Here is a 22,978-nt window from a genome sequence, read left to right on the forward strand (position 1 = left end):
ATCTTCTGTAGATGTAGGCTTGGCCCAATCCTTCTGTCTCTCCATGTCATCCCAGACAGACTGGACGATGTTGAGATCAGGGCTATATCTGCGGGGGCCATACCCTGTTTCCCCGAAAATAAGACATGTTCTTATAATTAATTATCTAACGAAATATATGACCTTTCTTATTTTCGGGGGATGTTTTATGCAGCGGCTGGAGTGGGCAACAATCGGCAAACAAAGCGGGGAACAATTAGCGGAGTGCCGGCATGACTGCCGGTTGTATGTGATCCAGAAGGTGAAGGGGGTGTGTGTTTTATTTTCAGGGAAACCGGGTATCATCACCACCAGGACTCCTCCTCCAAATGGCAAAGGTCACACCAAATATTGATGGGATTTAGATATTTTTTCTTCAATTTGTTAATTGCCAAAAATAAACTATTAACCCTTCTGTTTCTGAAAGCATTTTTACTTTGCAGTGTTTTCCTTCACCTGCCTAAAACTTTGGCACAGTACTTACCGTACAATATAGTAGACAGACAGATATACAGTATCGGACAGACAGATATACGTTATAGTATACAGACAGATAGATTATGGGGGACACAAATGGATATCTATTATAGTAGACAGACAGATACACAGTATCATACATAGACAGATATATATTATAGTATCAGACAGATATATACTGTATTATGGAATACATATGGATATACTGTATATTATAGTAAACAGGCAGATATTCATTAAGGGAATACAGACAGCTATACATTATAGTATACAGATGGATATATATTATAGTATACAGACAGATATATAGGATACAGACAGATATACATTATAGTCTACAGGCAGATATATATTAGGAGGATACAGGCAGATACATACAGCAGTCTACAGACAGATATACTGTATATTAGGAGGATATAGATACACTTTCACAGATTGTAATTTGCATTATAAAGCCTTTCTTCTGCCTACTCCTTGTACCTCCGTGCTGTTTTGACCTGGAGTCGATTTTCGGAGAACTTGTCCTTGAAAATGTGTAATTAAAGAAAATACAGACATGTCTAAGGTGAAATCCAGAGGACGATAATAAAACCCCAGACCCCCGTGAACCCTCCTGACTTCACCTTATGGTTCTGTAGTAATTTAGAATCGATGCCATTGAAGCGCGGGGAGCGGCCGCATTACACCCTCTAATAAATACTAATGGAGCTTCATTACCATCCTGGCAGCCCGGCACACAGTCACTTAGCTCTATTACAGGGCATTTCCACAATCGCCATTTATTACTTATTCACAGGATAGAGTATAAAGATGACTGCTGGGGGCTTCACTGCTGGGACCTCCACCCATAACAACTGCAATAGGAAAAAACGTGCGGTACGAAGTCTATAGGACTGAGGGAGATAGCCACGTCTCAGTAGTCGGGCCGTGCACACTTTGGGGTGAATTTATCATTCCCCCTGCACCAGTTTTCTGGTATATAGGGATGATATAGAGGTGCATAGTTGTCGTAAGGCCCATCCTTATGCTAAATGTGCACTTCAAATCCCGAACCACAACTTGCCCCCCCACATTATGCGAATGTGAGTTTGTGGGAATTGGAACAAGCCGATTTACTAAAACTGCAGCCTCTTTATAAATCTCTTGGTTCCTGCACCAGTGGGGCCATTTATTAAGACTGGCGTAACTGCTGTTGTAACGGGTAGGCTCTCCGTCATTTAGGTCCCACAGTGAATACGAAAGAATTACAGTGCAAGTGTGAACCTAGCCTTATTCACATGCCATGACTAAAATCCACAGAGCAAATCGACCTGCATTGCTGGTTTTAAGTCTACAGAATGTCCATTATTGCTGATGGTATGACCCATGGCTGCCGGGAGCCCACAGAGAAACCTGTAGGGGAAAGGCAGCTAAATCCACCTGATTTGGGGAATCTTTTTTTCTGGCAGCGAAGGGTTAATTGTTGGTCAGCCATGGATTTACGCTAATGATTTATCTAGTTAATTTGGACTGTACCATGGTGGCTAATGAAGGACAGATGGATCCTCCCTTCAACGTTAGACAGGGGTGTTGCTAAAGATTCATGAGCCTCGGAGCAAAAGCTCACTTTGGGTCCCCTGGTCAACTTCTCCTCATAACAGTCAGTTGCCTTCAGCCGTGTCCCATTTATACATTTTTGAAGCATATATATTTCGCTTTCCTTCTCCATCTAGGCCCAGACTACCATGAGGTCTTGTTCACAACATGTCTATATACAAGCTTCCCATCATTCCCATCCCCTGTTGGTGCCCCCCACATAGTAATGATGCCCCTATTGTGACACGGCCTCCCCTTCCTTGTAATTTGTAGAATTGGAGAAACAGATCCAGCCCAAGATCTAGTACTTGCTGAACTGTCGGTCACGCCTTTGCTCCAGACTAGCGGTTTCTAGAAGCTATACCTCCATTTTGTGGATGACTGCTTACTCTTCTGGAAGTTGCTGAAAGACAATAAAGAACTGTTGCTTACCACCTTACACACTGTCTACTGAGTCCTGTAATCCTGCACCTCCCCAACAAGGGCACGCCAACCGCCATTAGGCCGGAGACATTATCACATTATCACCTCCACACTGCGGCCCCCTCTTATCAGTAGTATCCCTGAGGAGTGCAAGACATTTTGGTCAAGAGTCAAGACCACCATAAACCTAACTATACACTGTCTACTAATGAAGATATCTGCAGTCATGATGTACGTCGCGCCTTCCGCCATTAAATAGGAAACAGCATTGGCATTAGTACATTGGCATTAGTCGCATGCAAGATGCCATGAAGTGCGTAGTTGTCCGATTTCGAGAAAGGGGTAATTGTGGGGTACCACAGAAATGGTCGATCATTAAGGGACATAGCAAGCGAACTGAATTACCCAAAATCAACAGTGGCCTATGTGATTACGAAGTGGAAGGTGAACGGTGATTGTCAGAATGTGCCCCGAGTCGGCAGACCCCCGAAACTGGGAGATAGAGACCTGGCCAGAGAAACCGCACCCAACCGATGGCTCACATACACCAGGAGTTACACCAGGCACCCGGGAGTATTGTGTCGCTCAATACCATCCATAAGGAAGTATCTGCTGGGGTCTACCACAGGTGTCCAAATAGTTTGGTAGACAGTGTATCAGACGACCACGATTCCAGTCCTCTCCTCCCTCCTGCACCCAATTGAAGCACATGCTGCAGAATTTCCCTGCGGAGTGTTCCTCGCCTGTGGTCCCACTTTGAGGATACTCTGAGCATCACCCACCCCCATATGTTTGGAGCAGCACCCTGATCAAGAAGAAGCTGGGAGCGAATTCTGCCAAGCTCTTTTAACCTTCTGTGACACTTCTCTCCATGTTCCCCGTGCGTGAGGCTGCCAGCCCACACAGCGCTCTTAAAGCCTGTCAATTACTGTCTAAGCGCTGAATTAGATAAATACTCCCTCCCCCAACACGGGTAACTGCTGCAGAGGAGTAAATGAGCGTATGATGGACACACTATATACTTAGCGAAGAATAAACCCTGACTTTACTTCCTTCCTATTATTTATCACTACCCAACAACCATGTCTTGTAGATCAAATTGCTGCTTTCCGTCAATCCCTTACCTGCAAATTTGTCGAAATTATCTCAGCGATTGTTTCCCTGTATTTAGTAGTTATATGTTTATTTAACCATTTATTGAGTTGATAAAGTTTATAGATGCGGCCCCTGCTCTGTTCATTGCAATAGAAGAGCCAAAATAGCCAAGTACAGGACCTGATCCAGGGAAATGACTTTAGGAACTTTTTGGACTTCCCTTATTAAATGTGTGTATAATGCACCACACCCTCGAGGGTCATGTACAAGGCAGAACATAATGTATATACTTTGTCCAGTGGGTGGTCTTACTGCTAGCTCTATATGCATGCCCCTCCTGGGATGGCTATCCATTATTCAGTCACTCCGCCCACTGAGCAGGAATTTCCATATACCAGAGGTTCCCAAACTTTCTGAAGGCAATACCCACTTTTGGATGTATTCTGCTTCTTATTGTGCTGTAATATTCCTCTTATTCTGCTTTTTATTCTAATTTGCCATGAGTGTGTGCCCCCCTCCTCGACAATGTATCTTACAGTTTTATGTCCTGTGACCTCCACACAGTATATATAATGTTCCCCGTTGCCCCTCACACAATATAATTCTCCACAGTGGCCCTACAGAGTATTACATTCCAGGGAAAGCCCCCACAGTATGATGCTGCACAGTGGCCCCCCACAGTATGATGCTCCACAGTGGCCCCACACAGTATAATGCTGCACAGTGGGCCCCCACAGTATAATGCTCCACAGTGGGCAGTGGCCCCCACAGTATAATGCTTCACAGTGGCCCCACACAGTATAATGCTCCACAGTGGCCCCCCACAGTATGAAAGAGGTTGTCCAACTTTTTTACTGATGACCGATCCTCACCAAATAGAGATCATGGGGGACCATCGCTGATCAGCTATTGAAAGGATGGTCACACTTGTACAAGTGACATGATCTCTTTGCCGTGGAGATCTGTTTCAAAGTGGCCGTGCAATGTCATTAAAGCCTCATCACTATCACTTTTATGGGACCAGGCTGTAAATACATTGCACAGTCACTATGAGACAGACAGACCAGGGCACTCATACTCGAATTCTGAGGATAGGTGTTCCATAAAAAAGGTGTTGAACAACCCCTTTAAGGTTGCCTGACACCATGTATAAAGTTAATAAGGCTTATACATGAACTTGTGGGTCAGACCATGTACCTTATATTTCCAATCACTAGCCTACCATAGATCAGATACTCCTCTAACACCTGCATTCACGTTTCCACTTTGGAGACCCAAAAAACGAAAACCCTATGGTTACCTATGGAAACCCGCAGCCCCTATAGAGCAGGGGTAGGAAACGTACGGCTCTCCAGCTGTTGCAAAACTACAACTCCCAGCATGCATACTGGCTCTGCTGTTCTTGGAACTCCCATGGAAGTGAATGGAGCATGATGGGAGTTGTAGTTTCACAGCAGCTGGAGAGCCGAAGGTTCCCTACCCCTGCTATAGAGTATAATGAGGTCCACCGAGTTTCCGCCCGAAAAATTCGATGAAAAAAGTCCTTCTTGCTGGATTTTTCTCTCCACATTTTTCAAGCGGATTCGGGGATGGAATCCCCAAATGGAATCCAAGGTGTGAACCGAGCCTTCTAGTTGTTCAGAGTCACTAAGAACACAATCCAACACTTGGGAGAGTTGGTAAAAAAAAGTCTCTATCTCTTTATATTTTCTATTGCATTACTCCTGATGACGGGAACAGTAGAACTAGTCCCCGAAATGCTCCATATAGGGGTAATGCTTGGTTATATATATGTAGAGTGGCTTAAACTGAATATTACCGTACAGGTTTTATTCCAGAAAATATCAATATTCAAAGTGGGAAAACCAAAAGTATATAATTTCTTTTCTTTTTTCAGGAGATGTTTTTTCGTATAAGGTACGCTGATGTATTATTAGCTCAGCATGGTAAGTAATGGCAATGAATCACTTGCAGATAAACCATATATTACATTTAGTCTACAAGTACGTGGCTGTAATATAGATGTTTCTTTTTATAGCTTTTCACAAGCTGACAATTTTTCTTTGTGTGTTTGTGCCATAAAAACAAGGACTCATTTGTCACAACCGTCTAATAGTAAGACCGTCTTTGTTATTGAGATCAACCAATCAGAGACAAGCTTTCATTTTGTCAGAACATTTTAAGAAATTAAAGCTGAGCTCTGATTGGTTGTCAGAGGAAACAAACAGTGTTACTAGGGTATTCAGTATACTATGAGTGGCTTAGAACTTCATAATGGCGGGTTCACATGTGGGCCCGTTCTCCGGTTTAGCCAGTCCGGCTGGTTTCTGTCTTCTGCCCCTGAAACTGGACAGGGAACGGAAACCCGGCGGTCAGTTGTCAAACCCGTTCCTGCATGTCCGACTTTGTGTCTGGCCAAAAAAAACGGTTTCCACGTGGACAGGCAGAAGACGCACACAGGCAGACACCTTTACAAACCCATTCAAGTGAATGGGTTTGAAAACTGACCGCCGGGTTTCCGTCCCCTGTCCAGTTTCGTGGGGCAGAAGATGGAAACCGTCCAGATTGGATAAACCGGAGACCGGGCGCAGATGTGAACCCGCCCCAAGCCTGTATTCCTTATTATTACACGTTTCTATAGATTATAATAGATAATCTCCATATTTGTATCAATGTGGAGTATTCCCATTAAGGAAGACCACAAGTTAGACCTTATACGGCAGAATTATTAGGTCAGTAATCTGAAGCCCGACGTTAGGTTTACATCTATGCCAGGATCTTCGTCATTGGGGTCCACCAGGGGACCAAAACCACTCAGAGTCAGAATGCTAAAACACTTGGATATGGACAGACCTCATTGGCTTATCTTGACCCAAAAGGGGGTCCAAAAGTGGGCTTTCTTGGGTGCGTAGATAGTCCAGGAGATGGGATTCAAGTCCTACAATTTTTACCAACCAAGAGTATACTTTAGGATTCCCCAGAATTGATGTTCTGGCAAACCATTGCATGCCACAAATTTTTTGGGGGAGACCACATCCACCACAGCCCTTTTTCATTATCCACGCGGTAGAGTAACATACCCATATCACACATGAGGGGACAGATAGCCCAATGGATAACGGAGCATTCCACCAGGCCTGAGAAATGTGCCCGCTATTCTGGGATTCATGCCTTTTTTGGGGGTGACATTTTAGGAGAGTTGGCAAATATGAATAAAAGCTGGTAAGTACGATGATGGTTGAAGATATCAACTCAGAACGGTTTCACCTTGTTGCCCATATCAACCAATCAGAGCCTGCTTTTTATTTATAAAACTGCTGTGGAAAAAATAAAAACTGTGTTGTGATTCGTTGCCATGGGCATCAAAATCAATGTCGATAAAAGCGTCCTTACAGATGGTGTGCACAGATGCCATGCCTGCCAGTGACTAGAACAGTGAAAATATGCATGGACCTACCATGAAGTAAATGTAACCGAGTCACATCTGAAATCCATTAATTTTCTTTAAATTGTAGAAGTCCTCAAGGTGTCCTGTCCAAATGAAAAATAGGATGTGATGTATTGGCAGGAGATGGAGTCGACATCATCAATTATTAATCTAGCAAAAAGTTGGAATGTTAGCGGAGACTATTGATCCCATCTCTGTGCCTGGAGTATATGGGGGGGTACGTAGTGTGCAAAGGTCATATAAAACTACAAAAGCCACTCAACTGGATGTCCACATTGCGAAAATGCGTCTTTTTTGTTGCAGATTTTGCTGCGGTTTTTTGAGTCAAAGCCAGGAGTGAATTGAGCAGAAGGGAGAAGTATAAGAGGTTCCTATGTATTCTCCATTCCGTTTGTAGACATTCCCGACTTTGGCTCAAAAAACCACAACAAAATCTGCAATTAAAAACGCAACATGGGGCCTCAGCCTAAAAAAGTTTTATCATTACACAGGACAGGGGATAAATTTCAGATTACTACTGGGGTTGAGCGATCGGGATCAGAAAAGATGGGATTCCAATCGGCGATCGAGTAAATTTCACGATCGCGATCAGAATTCCAATCCCGATCTTTTTAGTCAGGATCGACGTCAGAGGTTATTTGGCCAGTAGCAAAGCATTGTGGGAAAAGCTAACAATGTTAGCTAGGTCCCATAGGAATGAATGGATGCAGCCGGCACACAGCCTGTGCCGGCGTCCGGCTGCTTAACCCCCTGCGTGCTGGCTGTGTCCATTCATTCTAATGGGAGACTAGCTAACATCTCTAGTAGCTAACACCCACACAGAAGCGCTGCCGCTTGTCCGGTCCCCGCTGTTGTCGCTCCTTTTCTCACCTCGCTGCCCCCGCCTCCCAGGTTAGTGTTACAGACCTAGGAAGAAGGCAGGGCTTGTGGCTTAGGAGAGTGTGGGCGGGTACTGGGAGGGGAGACGTGAATGATGCACTCACGTCTCCCCGCCCTGTACCCGCCCACACTCTCCTAAGCCACAAGCCACACCTTCTTTCTAGGTCTGTAACACTAACCTGGGAGGCGGGGGCAACGAGGCGAGAAGAGCGGGGACCGGACCAGCGGCAGCACTTCTGTGCAGGTAAGTGGACAGCAAGGGGTACTTAAGTAGCCGGGGAATTTTTAATCACTATTCAGCATGGAGTCTAACAATTAAAGTGTTCAATTTTTAGACTCCATGCTGTGTAGTGAATAGGATTGTTTTTAAAATCCTATCTTCGATTATTAAAAAAATCCCATCGACTTGCATTGGGATCGGAATTGGGATAGGGATCGGGTTCGAACAGAAATCGGATTTTAAAAACGATCCTGAAATCTCAACATCGGCTCAACCCTAATTGCTACAGATCCTAGTGATGAGGTCCCCTGCGATCAGGAGTATGGGGGCCTGAAATTCCCTATGCATCTTCCCTGTGAATGAACCACCAGTGCACTTGCATGACCAGTGCTCCATTCACTTCTATAGAACTGCCGGCCCTGCTGGAGATTTCAGTCCTGACAACCCCATAGAAGTGATTTGTGCACAAATGCACTGGCGCTCTATTCAAAAGGAGGCTTTAGGGGGACTTTTGGTCTCTCATCCTCCTGGTCACTGGGCGACTTGGAGATCGAGCCCCGAGTGATCGGACAAATATCCCCAGTTCTGTGGTTAGAGGATAAGTGTCCATAACATGACAATCCCTTTAAGGCTAAGGCCTCCCGTGCCTCCCAGTTCATCTTCTCTGGCGGGTCTCTTCCAGAATTGTACTGAAGTCACTGATTGGTCTCACAACAGTCATGTTTTGTTGTCACTGCCCCCACCAATAAAAGGGTTGTCCATTTTTGCATGGACAACCCCTTTAAAGCTAAGGCCCCACATAGCGGGCTGCAGCAAAAAAGAGCTACAGGAAAAAAACACCTTGCATGTTTTCCTGCAGCATCTTTCACATAAAGTCTGCAGTGTTTTCTTCTGCAAACTTTCTGCTTCGATTGTACCTATATGGAAAATGCCAGTGTTTCCGTAGGTATAATGGACATGCTGTGATTTCCAAAAACGTGATGATTTTTGTCCGCTGCGGATTATTTTTCTGCAATGTGTTGATGGCATTAGCCAGAGTTCCATCCACGTTGCAGGTACAGTAAAATTGCGGCATTTAGGTGGGGCCCTGGCCTAAAGGAGATTTTGGCATTACATTGCATACGCCCAGTGAATGAAGCACCAGTATGCTCAAGTGACCAGCACTCCATTCACTTCTACAGGGCTCTTGGGGCTCATAGAAGTGATTGGAGGGCTGGTTACATAAGCGCACTGCTGCTTCATTCACAGGAAGGATGCAGGGAAACTTTTGGACCTCCGTTCTCTTTATTACATAAGGTCAAAGGGTTCAGTGCCACAGCAATCTGACATTTATCCCGTTATTCCCCTGTCCATATGTATTTAAAGAGGTTTTCTGGACATTGATGCCATAAATACTTGACATCCCCAATGATCAGCTAGTTGAAGGGGCCAAGGTGCTCTGACTAGCACCAGAATCATTGCCGTACATTTAGTAGTGGCTGTATCTTGTACTGCAACTCTCTGCAATTTAGTCACATTCATGTGAAAGAGACTGGGTTGCAATACCAAGAACATCCACTAGTAAATGTACAGTACTGATCATGGTGAACCATGAAGGGGACCCAACACTTGTTTAAATAGGACTTTTTATGTCCTCAGGCACACGCGGTTTTAAATACTGCTAGAAAGCCGACTGTGCACTGAAGGGCGTTCCTGCCACCCCTGACTGTACTCGTCCATATCCCTGTACTATTAGAGGGGGCGTTCCTTACCACCCAGCGATGACCCTAAGCTGTGAAGAACGTCCCCCCAGTACTAGTCTATGTTTATTATATGTTTATTGTTGCAAGGTCCAGAAACAGTTTTCAACACCTATCTTTATAAGGCCCGGTTCACATCTGCGTTCAAGTATTCTGTTCGGGGAGTTCGCTTGCGGAACCCCCAATCAGACTACTGAACGCATTGACAAGCGGTGAGCAATGAAAGCACAAGGAACCCATAGACTATAATGGGGTCCATGTGTTTTCCGCGCGGTGTCCGCGGTGTACTTCATGAACTACTTGACTTGTGACTAGCTGAAGTAGAATTCCAGCATCATTTCCATTGCAGATTTTACAGGTAATGTAAAACATTGCATTTTCGCCACGTGGAGCCCCGGCCTGAAAGTGCTATCGTATTGAATTTTATTGTGAATTTTTGGCTGATTTGGCGGCACCACTGAATGTAACTGTAGGGTGAAAAATCTGAAAAGTGCCGTAACATAATGAGTTTGCTCCAGATTAAAAAATCCACCAAATGTTCTGAAATGCTATTTTAAAAGTCCATTCACAGACGAGTTTTTACATCAAATGTGAAGAAATCTGTAATGAACGTTCCAAACTGAGCCACCGATGAAGGTGTGAATTTAGTCTTAGTAAATTGTCACTTAAGTTCTAATGTTAGTTTCAAATACTTTCAAGAAAATGATGTATCCTGAGTCCCGTCTTGTCATTTCTATAGGGCACAATATCTATTCAATCCCAGTACTAGACGCTGTGCGTACAGAGGAGAGGTTTGGTAGTCTATATCCCTATTTACAGCATTTGTAGTAGGTGATAGGGCCGGTCTATACCTCTGTATGCTCCAGAACCCATACGGACGACTGAGTACGTTGGTTATTTGGAGCATGAGATCCGTGAATACATAGTTTGTGCTCTATTGTTTGGTGGATTGGGCTATCGGACTATTTCACCATTGAGGTGAATGGGTGTGGTCTAGGGTCGAGCAATCGGGATCGGAAAAGATCGGATGCGATCGGCAATTGAGCAAATTTCACGATCGGGATCGGCTGGAAAATGATCGGAAATCGGATTTTGAAATCTCAAGATCGACTCAACCCTAAAAGTGACTCTTCCCATAGAGAAGCATTGACTAGGGTTGAACGATCTTGATTGAGGAAGATCGAATCCCGATCAGTGATCGAGAAAATTTCACGATCGGGATCGGGATCAGCTGGGAAATAATCAGATTTTAAAATCAATCCTGAAATCTCAAGATCGGCTCAACCCTAGTGTCGTCTATACACTATACACGGATTGGTTGGGTGAAAACAGCATCACATGGAGGTTTTTTTTTATCGTTGGACTAATGTATGGATACATGGGCACTTCCAGAATCAGCCTACGTAATATGGAGCCATGGGGTGAGTCACCACTCTAGATTTTATTAAATTATAAAAGATGGATAAAACAAGATACTACCTATAGAGTTGTGCTTAAGTGGATTCATGCTCTCAACACCATATATTTCATTTGGACAGGTATCCGGACTTCATTATTCAGCGTGTGGTTATTATTGTTGGTGGCGTATTGTGTGCTACCTGCTGAGCTCATCGCTCCTTCACATATCCACAAGCTGAAGTAGACTTTTCAATAAGACAATTCCCGGCATTGACTTTTCTTGTGTTAATCAGCAGGAACTAATTGTTCTTTCAGTCAATATAACATTTAGTTCCAGATGCAGAACACCTACGAAGCCATAGTCAGTGCATCCACAACAGCAAGTACATGCCTTCCTCCATATACCGAAGCCGCTGATCCAGAGAAATATGCTCTACCTTATGCTGCCATTATCATGGATTTTCTGAAGAATCTCCTTCACTTACTCAATAAGAACGGAATAGAAGGTCCTGCTATGTTACGCACATTAGTAATGGAGAGAAATACTTTTAACCCTGTGTATAAAAAATTATATCAACACATGGGCAACATAATTTAGAGCAGCAATGTTAGACATCATTTCCAGTTTTCTGTTCCATCATAGCAGTAGAAGCCACCAAAATAGTTGTGTACTATACATGTCACACAATGGACACCAGCGGCGCACAATGGACTTCATTAACTTATAATGGGGGTCAATGTTGGGTCCATCATTTTGATGGGAAGGAAAGCCTAGCATGCATATATGTTGGAATCTGTGACAAAGCCTCCAATGAAGATGTGAGAGCCTAGAGCGCATGGTTGCACATATCAAACCCCATTGATCGGATAGATATACCATGTTCTGTGGATGGATGACAAGTTATGATGGTGGAACAAGGGGCATAGATATAGAGGTACAGAGGTAGCATTTGGGACCAAGAGGGAGCCTAAAAGCCTCTCAACAACTTACAAAGATGCCAGTATTTTAGGCAGCATATAGCAAGTGGGGGAGCCTTTACATTGTTTACATTGGGGCCCAAGAGCTTCAAGTTACGCATTACTGGCAGCAAGGTCCCATGCACACGACTGAGTGTTGTCCAATGTGGGAAATGCAAGAGGCACTCACCTCAATGGAGCTTCCAATGCGTTCTCTTTCCAATGACATAGAGCAGGATAGAACCTTCTCTATGTCCATGGGACACCCCCTCGGGGGAGCACTAGATGGTTCAACAAACCTTACTGACTATAATGGGAAGTACCATGGGAAGAATATGCAAATCTGTCTTCCATGATGTAATTAGGAAGTCAGTTGCTGCCTCAGTATTGCAAACCAATAGAGGGCGCTATGCAAAAGGGAGCAGCCTTTATTGGGTTATTTCACTGGAATTCTGTCTTCCTAACTACATCAGGCAAGACAGGCTTGCACATTCCAGTGAGCGCCCTCTATTGGTTTGCAATACTGAGGCAGCAACTGACTTCCTAATTACATCATGGAAGACAGATTTGCATATTCTTCCCATGGTCCTTTGCGAAGTGGAGTGCTAAAGGCTTAATAAGTCTCCACACACCTATATGGTGGTCTCTCCCTAAGGAGTGACAATATCCCCTTATAATGGGAAGTGTCAGACTGGCCAAACAGAGAACGAGAGGATCCTTCAGTCAACCCAGGCTGGCCCAGCAGAAATTACTCAGATTTGAAGGCTACTATGGTCTGTTTCCTAGAGGTTGCTGAAGGGTGGGTCCCAGAATTAGTTTTTCTGGTAGGCCCATGGAACTCCAGTCCAACACTGATAATGTGACCCATCGGGATTCTGTTATGTTTTCATCTTGAGGGATGTAATGTCATAACTTGATGCACCATGGTTTCTGCAACAGAGGCTTCGACGAAAGATGAGAGCACCAAGTCAACTAAATCTGAACCTGTTATACATAATATATAAGTTTACAATAAGTCTAATATACAGTGAATACTATTTCGTAGCATGAAGCAGACTGTAGCCACTAACAAGGAGCGGCCAATTCTGATTAATGACCGGCGAGATTACTGATCTAGTACACATACTATGTAGTAATAATTACAACGGTGACATAATATTGGTAAATTGAAGACGCGTCTGTAAAATTCCCATAATAATCAGATGAGTTACGATCCCTCGATACATCCGAAGCGGTGGTAACAATACCCCTGGCGATCTCTTAGTAAAATATCGAATCCGTAATGCGGCAGTCAGCCTGTAGGTTATTTTCAGACGCCACTGAATACAATTTTACAAGGCTTTCAGTAACTCAATCTGGTTTTAAAGGTTACGTGGGGACAACTAAATTGAGACAGCTGGTTAAGTGATTGTAGCGCCAAGTACTTACACTCCGCTTTGGCACAGATAAGACAGGCGGTGGTACTGTTGAAGAAATTAAGCAGAGCCGCAATCGCCGCGCTGATGTCTGTGTTGCTGGGATGAAGGTTCAAAGTGGTGAATCTCTGAAACTGAAACCTTAAAAATTCCTCAGGTGAGACTTTAATGTGAGGTACCTGGTGGAAAAATAAGAAGAAAGAGTTAGCTCAAGAAACGGGGGGAAAGAAGAAAGCCGGTGAAAAGATGTGAGACGCCGAGACGCCAAAGAAAAGGAAGCAAAACTTTATGTGCATTAGAAAATTGGGGGGTTATAGAGTTCTCACATAGATACTTCTAAAAGACTAAGCTAACCTCGGAAACCGATCCATATCCAGGGATATTTCCTAGATTTGCATTTCCTACAAATCTAATGAGAATCTGCTTCTCGTGCAAGGAAAAGTTCACGTACAATGGAGAATTTTATGCTCAGAAATAATAAAAAAAAATACACGAGAATCGGAACGCCAGTTGCTACCTAGTCCTGGATTCTATGTGAAAAAGCTGAAATATTAGCCCCATGGAATAAGACTGACCTTCACATAGATGTGAGGATTTCTGCCTCCTAGTACAATCTGCATTGGATATGCAATGTGAAAATCCGCCATGTTCTTACCCTAAGGATTGTAATATTGTTTGTGTAATTGCTATCTATGTGGTTATGGAAACCTTTAGGGTACGGCTACATTGCGCATAACTAAGGTAGCCAACAAGCATATTAACAATGAGACTAGGGCCAGGCCGACGTATCCTGCGCACTTTGTGAGGACGACCCCAGTGGTAACTATATTGGACGAAGGAACTAACTTGTTATATTGCAGGATCCATTCTTTTCTCTAAGGCAGACATTGCTATGACCTTGCTCACAAAGCCCTGACATTGAGCATTGACGTTGTGCACAATAGCACATACAAATACCTACAGCATTCAGTGTCAGGTCCTTTCTATAGAGTAATAATGTAGCTCAAGTCTTTGGGGCCCCCTCGAACGTCTTACATTATGTAGAGGAGCCAGGACGGGAGTGAAGAAGCGGGGAGGAGTGAATATCATTATGTCTGGACTGGGTGTAGTCTGGCCCCGGTTTGTATGAAGGGGTCATTGTCTGGGGTTTGATAAAGGGGTAACTGGCCTGAGATATGTGTAAAGGGGTAGTTGTCTGAGGTCTGTGGAAAGGACAGCCATATAATAGGGAAAGTGAACTGTAAAAAATAGGGGGGTCTGGAGTTTTAATTAAATTTGGGATCTGAAATATCTTTGAGGTCTGGCTTAAAGGTCTAGTGGGGGTTTAAATTTATTTCGGGCACTGTTTATTTATTTTGGGGTCTTGAATCAGAATTATTTTTGGGATCAATCCTTGCACCCTCAGGGTCCATTCACACGGAGTAACATGCCGCGTAATGTCGGCGTGTGAGACTTTGCGCGCCATAAAAGCTTCCATTGATTTCAATGGGAGCCTGGATCGTATACGCGGCGTTATTTTGCGGCACGTCACGCGGCACGTTACTCCGTGTGAATGGACCCGTACTCCCCTTCCCAGCCTGTCCATGAATACCCACATTGTGTCTTCTCTTAACCATTCTCCCAACTCTCTTACTGTCCATTCCCTCTAATCCTTGCCCCCAATAGAGTGGGGTCCATTCAAAATTTGGCTATGGGGGCTCAATGAGTGCTAGTAATGTCCTTGCCTTTATCCATACCGATAGGATTCCTTCCGTCTATGTAGAAATGATCTACCATATACACAGTCACAATTTTAGGGCTCTCTACATCAGAAAGCTTGCGTTCTTCCGCCATTTTTGTATAATATTTCTAGCATATCTTTATAGAGGTTGGAGGTCTGTGTTTTTAATGACAGAGAACCCCAGATCCCCTACATGGCCATATATGATCCCCATGATTACTAACATGGCGCTCGTGACATGCACCAATCTTACTCTTACGTGACACTGGCCTCCCTCTCCTTTCGCTCTAGTCTTGCCTTCCTTGAGAAACGTGATCAGGCATTCATGATACCCAGCACGCTCCTCCACTTCTTACATGACAGCAGAAATGTCTTCTTATAATGTGACTAGAGTTCTACGGAAGTAATTCCTACATTGTTCATTTCTCTCTGTCTTCTTAAGTAAATGTGAGAGGGGTACAATGTGTCTGAGCGGGATCTTCTGATGGTCTGATCTGACAAGGGCTGAGAGAACCTTTTCTTGGCAGCTGTCATCTCCGTGTGATTATTAATCTATAAATAGGAAACCGCACAAATCTTTCTCTTCATCTTTTATTCCGCATATGTTCGGGAACACGATTTTGTCATAAAGTTTATAAGAGAAGATGTTAGTTCCATAAATCGATAGCCATTCTCTCTCCAGATGTCACATATAGCTACTTCTGAGATAAAGGGGTGTAGGTACAGGGGTCCAGTAATATCAGTCAAGCTTGAGCCTTAGTGTCTGCGTCGTCCCTCTGCTGCGTAATAAAGTGCCACCATTACGGATGGTGCATGGTAGGTGGGGCCCATTTACAGTGTTTGCATGGGGCCCAACATGTTCAGGTTATGGCTCTCCAATCATCACCTTTGATCATGCCATGAATAAGAACCTAGGCAGATAGGAAGAGTTACCAACCAACTGTCTTAGGCTACAAGCTTACAAACGTGGGCATCTATGGATCCGAGAAAGGTCAGCACATGGATGAAATTCATGTGCTGTCCTTGACCTCTACGGACCCATTGATTTAAACTATCAAAGAAGATAGGCTGACTATAGACTGACTACTGCTCCCGATTATAAGGATATGGTGTGTTTGGTGTCCCAAAATCTCCCAACAGGTCCTCTTCTCCGCTCTGTTGGCGTTGTGGCTTGGAGGAGGGGACGCTCCTACATGTGTTCTTCAGTTGTCCAATTTTGAGCGGTTTTTGGGCCGGAGTTCACCATTTGATCTCCCAAATTTTCCAGATTACCATACCTAATCCTCCGGCCTTTTTTCTGCTACATCTCTCGGATGTCTCCCTCCGTGCCTACCGTAAATCGGCAATAAGACACATAGTCAATGCAGCTAGGGCCTGCATTCCTGCTCTTTGGAAGTCCCCCAATCCTCCCTCTCTTCGTCATTGGCTCCGTAAGGTGGAGGATATCCAGTCCATGGAGGACTTCACGGCGTCGCTTCGGGATACCCATGAGGCTTTCATTAGGGCCTGGACCCCCTGGATTCTTTTCCAGGGGTCCCGTGCATACAGGGACATTATGGGCTAGGGGTGTCTCCTTGGCTCATGGTTTGGACCCGGGGATCCCCCTACCTCCCCACCCCCCTTGCTTTTTCCCCTTCCTTCTTTATTCCTCCCCTTCCTTCTCTCCCCTACTTTCCTCACCCCCCCCCCTTTTTTTCTCCCTTATTCGGTTTGGGTGGTTTTGTCGCCTCTCCCAGCTTGCCTAGTCGGTGGAGGCCCTGGTTCCGTATTACTAGTTTTCCTTTGTGTCATTGGCCCCTTGTTTTCATGTCGGGCCTTTGTGGTTTATGTGTTACTGTTGCACTTTTTGTTTAAAAATAAAGAATCTATTTTTTTTAAAAAAAATCTCCCAACAGGTTCCCTTTAATTTACTTTATTTGTCACTTATTCATCCCTGTCAGCAGTTACTAGCTATTATATTACCTAAACGTTGGACTGGTTTCTATCAAGGTCTATGTGTCACTTTCTATGAGACGGCCTTGATATATTAGCAAAATATTAACATTCAACATGACATCAGACTTTATGCCTCTTAGTTATATTACAAGCTACGTTGTCATTTCACGTCTTGTAACCAAATCAAACGTAGAACAATAACTCGCATATAAAAGAGAAGAACTGATGTGATTCCTAGTGGATGAATAGACGCCTATTATGTGCCATAGGAGAGTAAGCAGTTGTCAAATGTTTAGTTCCAGTTTACAGACATAATTGTCAAACAAATCAGAGAGAAACATCTAACAAAACATAGAGTAAAAGACCAAAGAAAAGACATGGCAAATGTGTCATGCCGGGTTAGAATAGCAAAGCATGCGACAGATTCATGACTAAAGCCGACTAACCTCCTTCTCTCCACAGATGTTGCTGATGATGGAGCTGGATGACGGACTGAACGATGGGCCCAGAACCCCCAAAACTCCTTTGGGAAGGATCTGGCACACTGTAGCAAGGAGATAAAATTCTGAGTTATTTATGAATTACCAAGTCTTTTCTTCTCTTCCCCATTTCATGAAGGAATCACGATTTAACCTGAGCTAACAATACAGCAAACACAGACAGACTGATCATGTACGTTAATTATCTTTCTTTAGGCTCTCTGTGGATTACCCAACAAGAATTACCAAGGAAGTTATCCCATTTTTAAAGTTTAGTTGCATGTCTAATGTAACTGTGTTGCGAATTACATATATATCTGCTGATAGTATTTTTCTAGGCAGAAATATGTAAAATAGGTTCTATAGGTTTGGCGGTAAAGGAATTGTCCAAAGGGTTAATAAATTAAAAAGGTTATTCACTTTCTACACTTGATGGCCAATCCTTAGGATAAGCTATCAATGTTAGATCTGCAGGGGTCCAGCAAATAGGAACCCCACAGATTATTGGTATACAGGCAGCGCAGGAGAGGCTTATTGTTAGACTTCAATGGGACAACACTGCAGTACTTCCACTCACCACTAGAGATGGGTGATTCTATCAGGATTTGTTTTGTTTCAGGCTTGGCACCTCAGGTCCAAGATTCATTTAGGGTCGAATAAGTTCAGTATAAACCACACCTTAAATTGACTTGTACACTTAAATAGTGTACAAAAATGTCAGGGCTCCTAGAAACCTATCTATAAAACATAGTGTAGAATACTGTTAGGACTCCTAGGAACCTATCTATAAAACATAGTGTAGAGCACTGTCATGGCTCCTAGGAACCTATCTATAAAACATAGTGTAGAGCACTGTCATGGCTCCTAGGAACCTATCTATAAAACATAGTGTATAACACTGTCAGGGCTCCTAGGAACCTATCTATAATACATAGTGTAGAACACTGTCAGGGCTCCTAGGACCCTATCTATAAAACATAGTGTATAACACTGTCAGGGCTCCTAGGAACCTATCTATAAAACATAGTGTAGAACACTGTCAGGGCTCCTAGGAACCTATCTATAAAACATAGTGTAGAACACTGTCAGGGCTCCTAGGAACCTATCTATAAAACATAGTGTAGAACACTGTCAGGGCTCCTAGGAACCTATCTATAAAACATAGTGTAGAACACTGTCAGGGCTCCTAGGAACCTATCTATAAAACATAGTGTAGAACACTGTCAGGGCTCCTAGGAACCTATCTATAAAACATAGTGTATAATACTGTCAGGGCTCCAGAGAGGATAGGCAGGTTATTCCCCCTTCCCACGAAGAACATACACACATATGTATGGTACGGGAGCCAAACAGACTTGCTCTCTATGTAACTTGCTGCCGTCCTGTATATACAGTATACAATTATCATACATTACAATGTACTATGTAGCCTGTTTTCAATAAAAGAAATGTCCTACTTGTTTCTGCCGTCTCATACTCGCTGTCTCTCAGAAGTTCAAAGATGTCCACCTCCAGCTTGGATTTTCCTTGCCTCTCGGGGGTCCGGTTTATTCTGTCCTTGGCCAGTGTGATTGAAAGTCTTTCTCCCCTACTGCATTCCATTGGGTCATCTAGAATTGCAGCTGGTGAAAAAATGAGATTACCTTCAGAAAACATCCCTCAGAGAAGACGTGACAATGGTTTTTCTTTTTCTCATTTCATTGTGTCTTGTGTCCCTTTGAGCTGCGACTCTCTGTTGTTGAGATTTCAGTTTTTTTGTGTTAGTCTTATCGGGCTTGATATTATTCGGGAATCGGTAGGGGGCCCCCGGTAATTATGCATATTCCGAGCGATTAGACATGGCATGTTATCACCCTACTTCTTATATAGTTGTACAACTGGATAAAGAGCCGAGGCTGAAAGGTTGACCCTCTTGGAATTACTTACTTTTTAGGTGACCGTGAAGCAAATGATTGACATGACCGAGAGACAAAAAGATGAAAAGAAGTTTATCACTAAAAATAAGCTTTCACTCCTGCCAGACTGCGCGCCGCTCTGTATTTCCGTTTATAATACCAGTAATACATTCATTCTATAAAAGTAATATGCCCCCTTCAAATGTTTCTGATGTCCATAACATTAAAGCAAGGTCCTCTGAAAGACATCTGCTTTGCTCACTAAAGGCTTTCTGTCTATTCCCAGTTGCCTCCATATCTCTCTCATCAGATTCTTTGCCTGTGCCTCACATCAAACATTGCGGCTCCATCAGTTTAGTTACTGTGAGATTCACTGGTAAGAGATCATTTGCAAAAATAACTTCCATTTCCTTCCTCACTCCAACACAATGTGTATCACTGCATCGAAAACACCCAAACTCCGTCCAAATATATCTAGGCTATAGGTAAGGAATCACAAGTCCGGTAAGTCTTAATAAAATGACCTAATGTGAATGTTCTCCTTATCCCTTCTCCTTTCTAGTTTGGACTTGTTCCTCTAAGGAATAGATTCTAGATATGGGTCCAGTGTGTCCAGGACACTGCGGGCTTCACTAGCTCTCACCTATCAGCTTCATTTCTGTACTGTTTTATCTATCTGCAGCCCATGCGGAAATCTTTTTCCTTGTGCTGACACTGATGCTGGGGAGAGTATAATTCCCCCTTCTCCACCTGTAGAGTTTGCTTCCTTGTGCTGACACTGATGCTGGGGAGAGTATAATTCCCCCTTCTCCACCTGCAGAGTTTGCAGTGGGTGCTTTCCTTTCTCTATATAGGGGTTCACAGACTTTGCATTTCACCCCATGGTTTCTTCCCTTTTTATAGCCTATGTGAGCTGTCTATTCCCCCTGTACAGCTCACGCTCCCTTCTTGCTTCTATCGGCCATGTGCACACGATATTGTGCTTTGTCAGGGGGCTATCCTTGTTTTTAAAGAGGACCTTTCATGCGGTTTCATATTCCGCTTTCCCGTTATGTGCCCTGGGGCAAGAAATATCGTTGCAGTTACCGATAGCTCTTCACCATCCATTGGATGTTTCTGACAGTCTAGCTGGGAACGTTCCTCTTGAGAGTACTGTCCGTAGCACTATACTATCAGAAGGGGCGTTCCTTACCGCCCAGCCATGACACTGAGCTGTGAGGAACGCCCCCTAGTCTATCGATGAGTACTGACAGTGAGGGGGGGCGTTCCTCACAGCTCAGTGTCATGGCTGGGCGGTAAGGAATGACCCTCTGATAGTAGAGCGCTACGGACAGTACTGTCAAGAGGAGCATTCCCAGCTAGACTGTCAGAAACACCCTTTTTGATGGTGAAGAGCTATAATAAATTGCACCAATATCTCTTCACCCCCGATGCACATAATGGGAAAGCCAGACAGTACACTGAATTCAGCGCACTGTCGGCTTTCTAGCTATATATAAAACCGCATGTGCCCGAGGACATGAAAGCTCCTCTGTAACGGATAGCACACTGGCCTATTCTTTTGTTTTGGCACCATACGCATGACCTTGTATTATCACAGGTTCATGTAGGCAGCTGTGAGCCCAAAAGCAAAACTCAGGACAGGTTCTATTCCTGTCCCTTTCTGCAGTCCGGGCTCAATAATGGAGGGCATGGACAGCATATGGGTATCATCATTTTGCTGTTTTTGCCGCATTCTCAAGGGGTTGTCCAAACAAATATTTTATTTTTTAAATTGGATCAGGAGAGGTGAAAAGAAAAATCATATTCACCTATCCCCAGTGCTCCAGTGCCTCCTAAGTCAGTCTGGTTTTGCAGATTCATTGTTGTGTTCCGGCAGAAGTCCCACTGCATGTGAACGCTAAGGCCTATACCTGTGACGTCTCATGTTCCTTCCTGAGGTTGCTGATAGGCCTCAGTAGCCACGTGACTGCTGAGGCCAATCGGCAGCTTAAGAAGAAGGGACCCAGAACATCACAACTGGCAAAGAATTTCATTTCAGCAGTAAAATGTTCGAGGTTTGATATTCGTTTCGAGTAGCCCCTCAATATTCAACTACTCAAATCGAATATCGAACCCCATTATAGTCTATGGGGGGAAAATGCTCATTTCGGGGGTAGGCAACGTTCGATCAAATTATACTTACCAAGTCTACGAGTGAGGGTCGGGCTGGATCCTCCGGGCAGTCTTCTCCTTGCAGCGTCCCCGCGGCGTCTTCCGGCTCTTCATTCACTCTGCCAGGCATTGGGCCTGGGCAGAGCTGACTGCGCATGCCCGCACTACAAGCGGACATGTGCAGTTGGCTCTGCCCAGGCCCGATGCCTGGCAGAGTGAATGAAGAGCCGGAAGATGCCGCGGGGAAGCTGCACGGAGAAGACTTCTAAAGGTAGGAGAAGAACCAGCGTTGATTGGCCGACTGTATAGCATTCGGCCAATCAATGCTGGTTCTGTATCGAACTTTTACATTTGAATAGCGAGTGGTACTCGATCGAGTACGAGTATTTCGAATACCGTAGTAATCGATCGAATACCTACTCGATCGAGTACTACTCGCTCATCTCTACAGATGATTACATGACCGGGAGGACATTGGAGCATCAAGCACAGGTGAGTGTGATTTTTTTTTTTTTATGACATCCCCTGACCTACTTAAAAAAGTTTAATTTTGCCCAGAAAACCTTCCTAATACACCAAGAAATAGCAGAGAAAATAGTGTGCCGTCCAATCTGTGTCGGTTTCAGCAGGATAGCCAACTAGGTGAAGAGGTTACACCTACTCTACAACAGCAAACTGTTATTCAACACTATTTAGACAGTTGCTTCATTTTGCTAATAAATCATAAAAAAATATGCAAAACTATAAGTCTATTTTTAGCAAATTTAGAGCTCGGTATCAGAAAATAAATAGTTCTCATGCCAAGATAGCTGAAGAAATTGCAGAGAATGATGTTCCAAGGCGTTCACTCACTTCAATCAATGTGACATGAAAAGTTCTACTTTGTAATGGGCTTTGGATATAGATCATTTCAGAGTAAACCCAACTGCGGACTGAAATCCAATATTTTTTGAGTTGCCATTTGCTTCTCTTTATATCAATACAAGAGATCAGGATGGTAAAGCGTAAGATCTGTAGATTCCGATTTCCTGAGTCTTGCTCTCGGATACATTTACAAGATATTTAAATGTGCGGTAAATTTATCGTCTTAGGTTTATGTGACTATGAACAATAATAACAGATTCGCCAATAAACAGTATGTGACGGCTAAA

General features: G+C 43.8%; 1 protein-coding gene across 3 annotated transcripts in view; it reads right to left on the reverse strand.

The window, feature by feature from the left end:
• GRIK4 (glutamate ionotropic receptor kainate type subunit 4) overlaps positions 1-22,978 on the reverse strand; it is a 187,719-nt gene that overhangs the window by 45,314 nt on the left and 119,427 nt on the right. For all 3 annotated transcript variants that reach the window (XM_075277614.1, XM_075277615.1, XM_075277616.1), the window contains exons 3-5: positions 19,236-19,400; positions 17,746-17,843; positions 13,658-13,823 (exon numbers count right to left, since the gene is read on the reverse strand). In XM_075277614.1, the coding sequence (XP_075133715.1) occupies positions 13,658-13,823; positions 17,746-17,843; positions 19,236-19,400 (429 nt within the window). The remainder of the gene's footprint in view (positions 1-13,657; positions 13,824-17,745; positions 17,844-19,235; positions 19,401-22,978) is intronic.

The sequence above is a fragment of the Leptodactylus fuscus genome, chromosome 6 (assembly GCF_031893055.1).
Source record: "Leptodactylus fuscus isolate aLepFus1 chromosome 6, aLepFus1.hap2, whole genome shotgun sequence".
Classification (NCBI taxonomy): Eukaryota; Metazoa; Chordata; class Amphibia; order Anura; family Leptodactylidae; genus Leptodactylus; species Leptodactylus fuscus.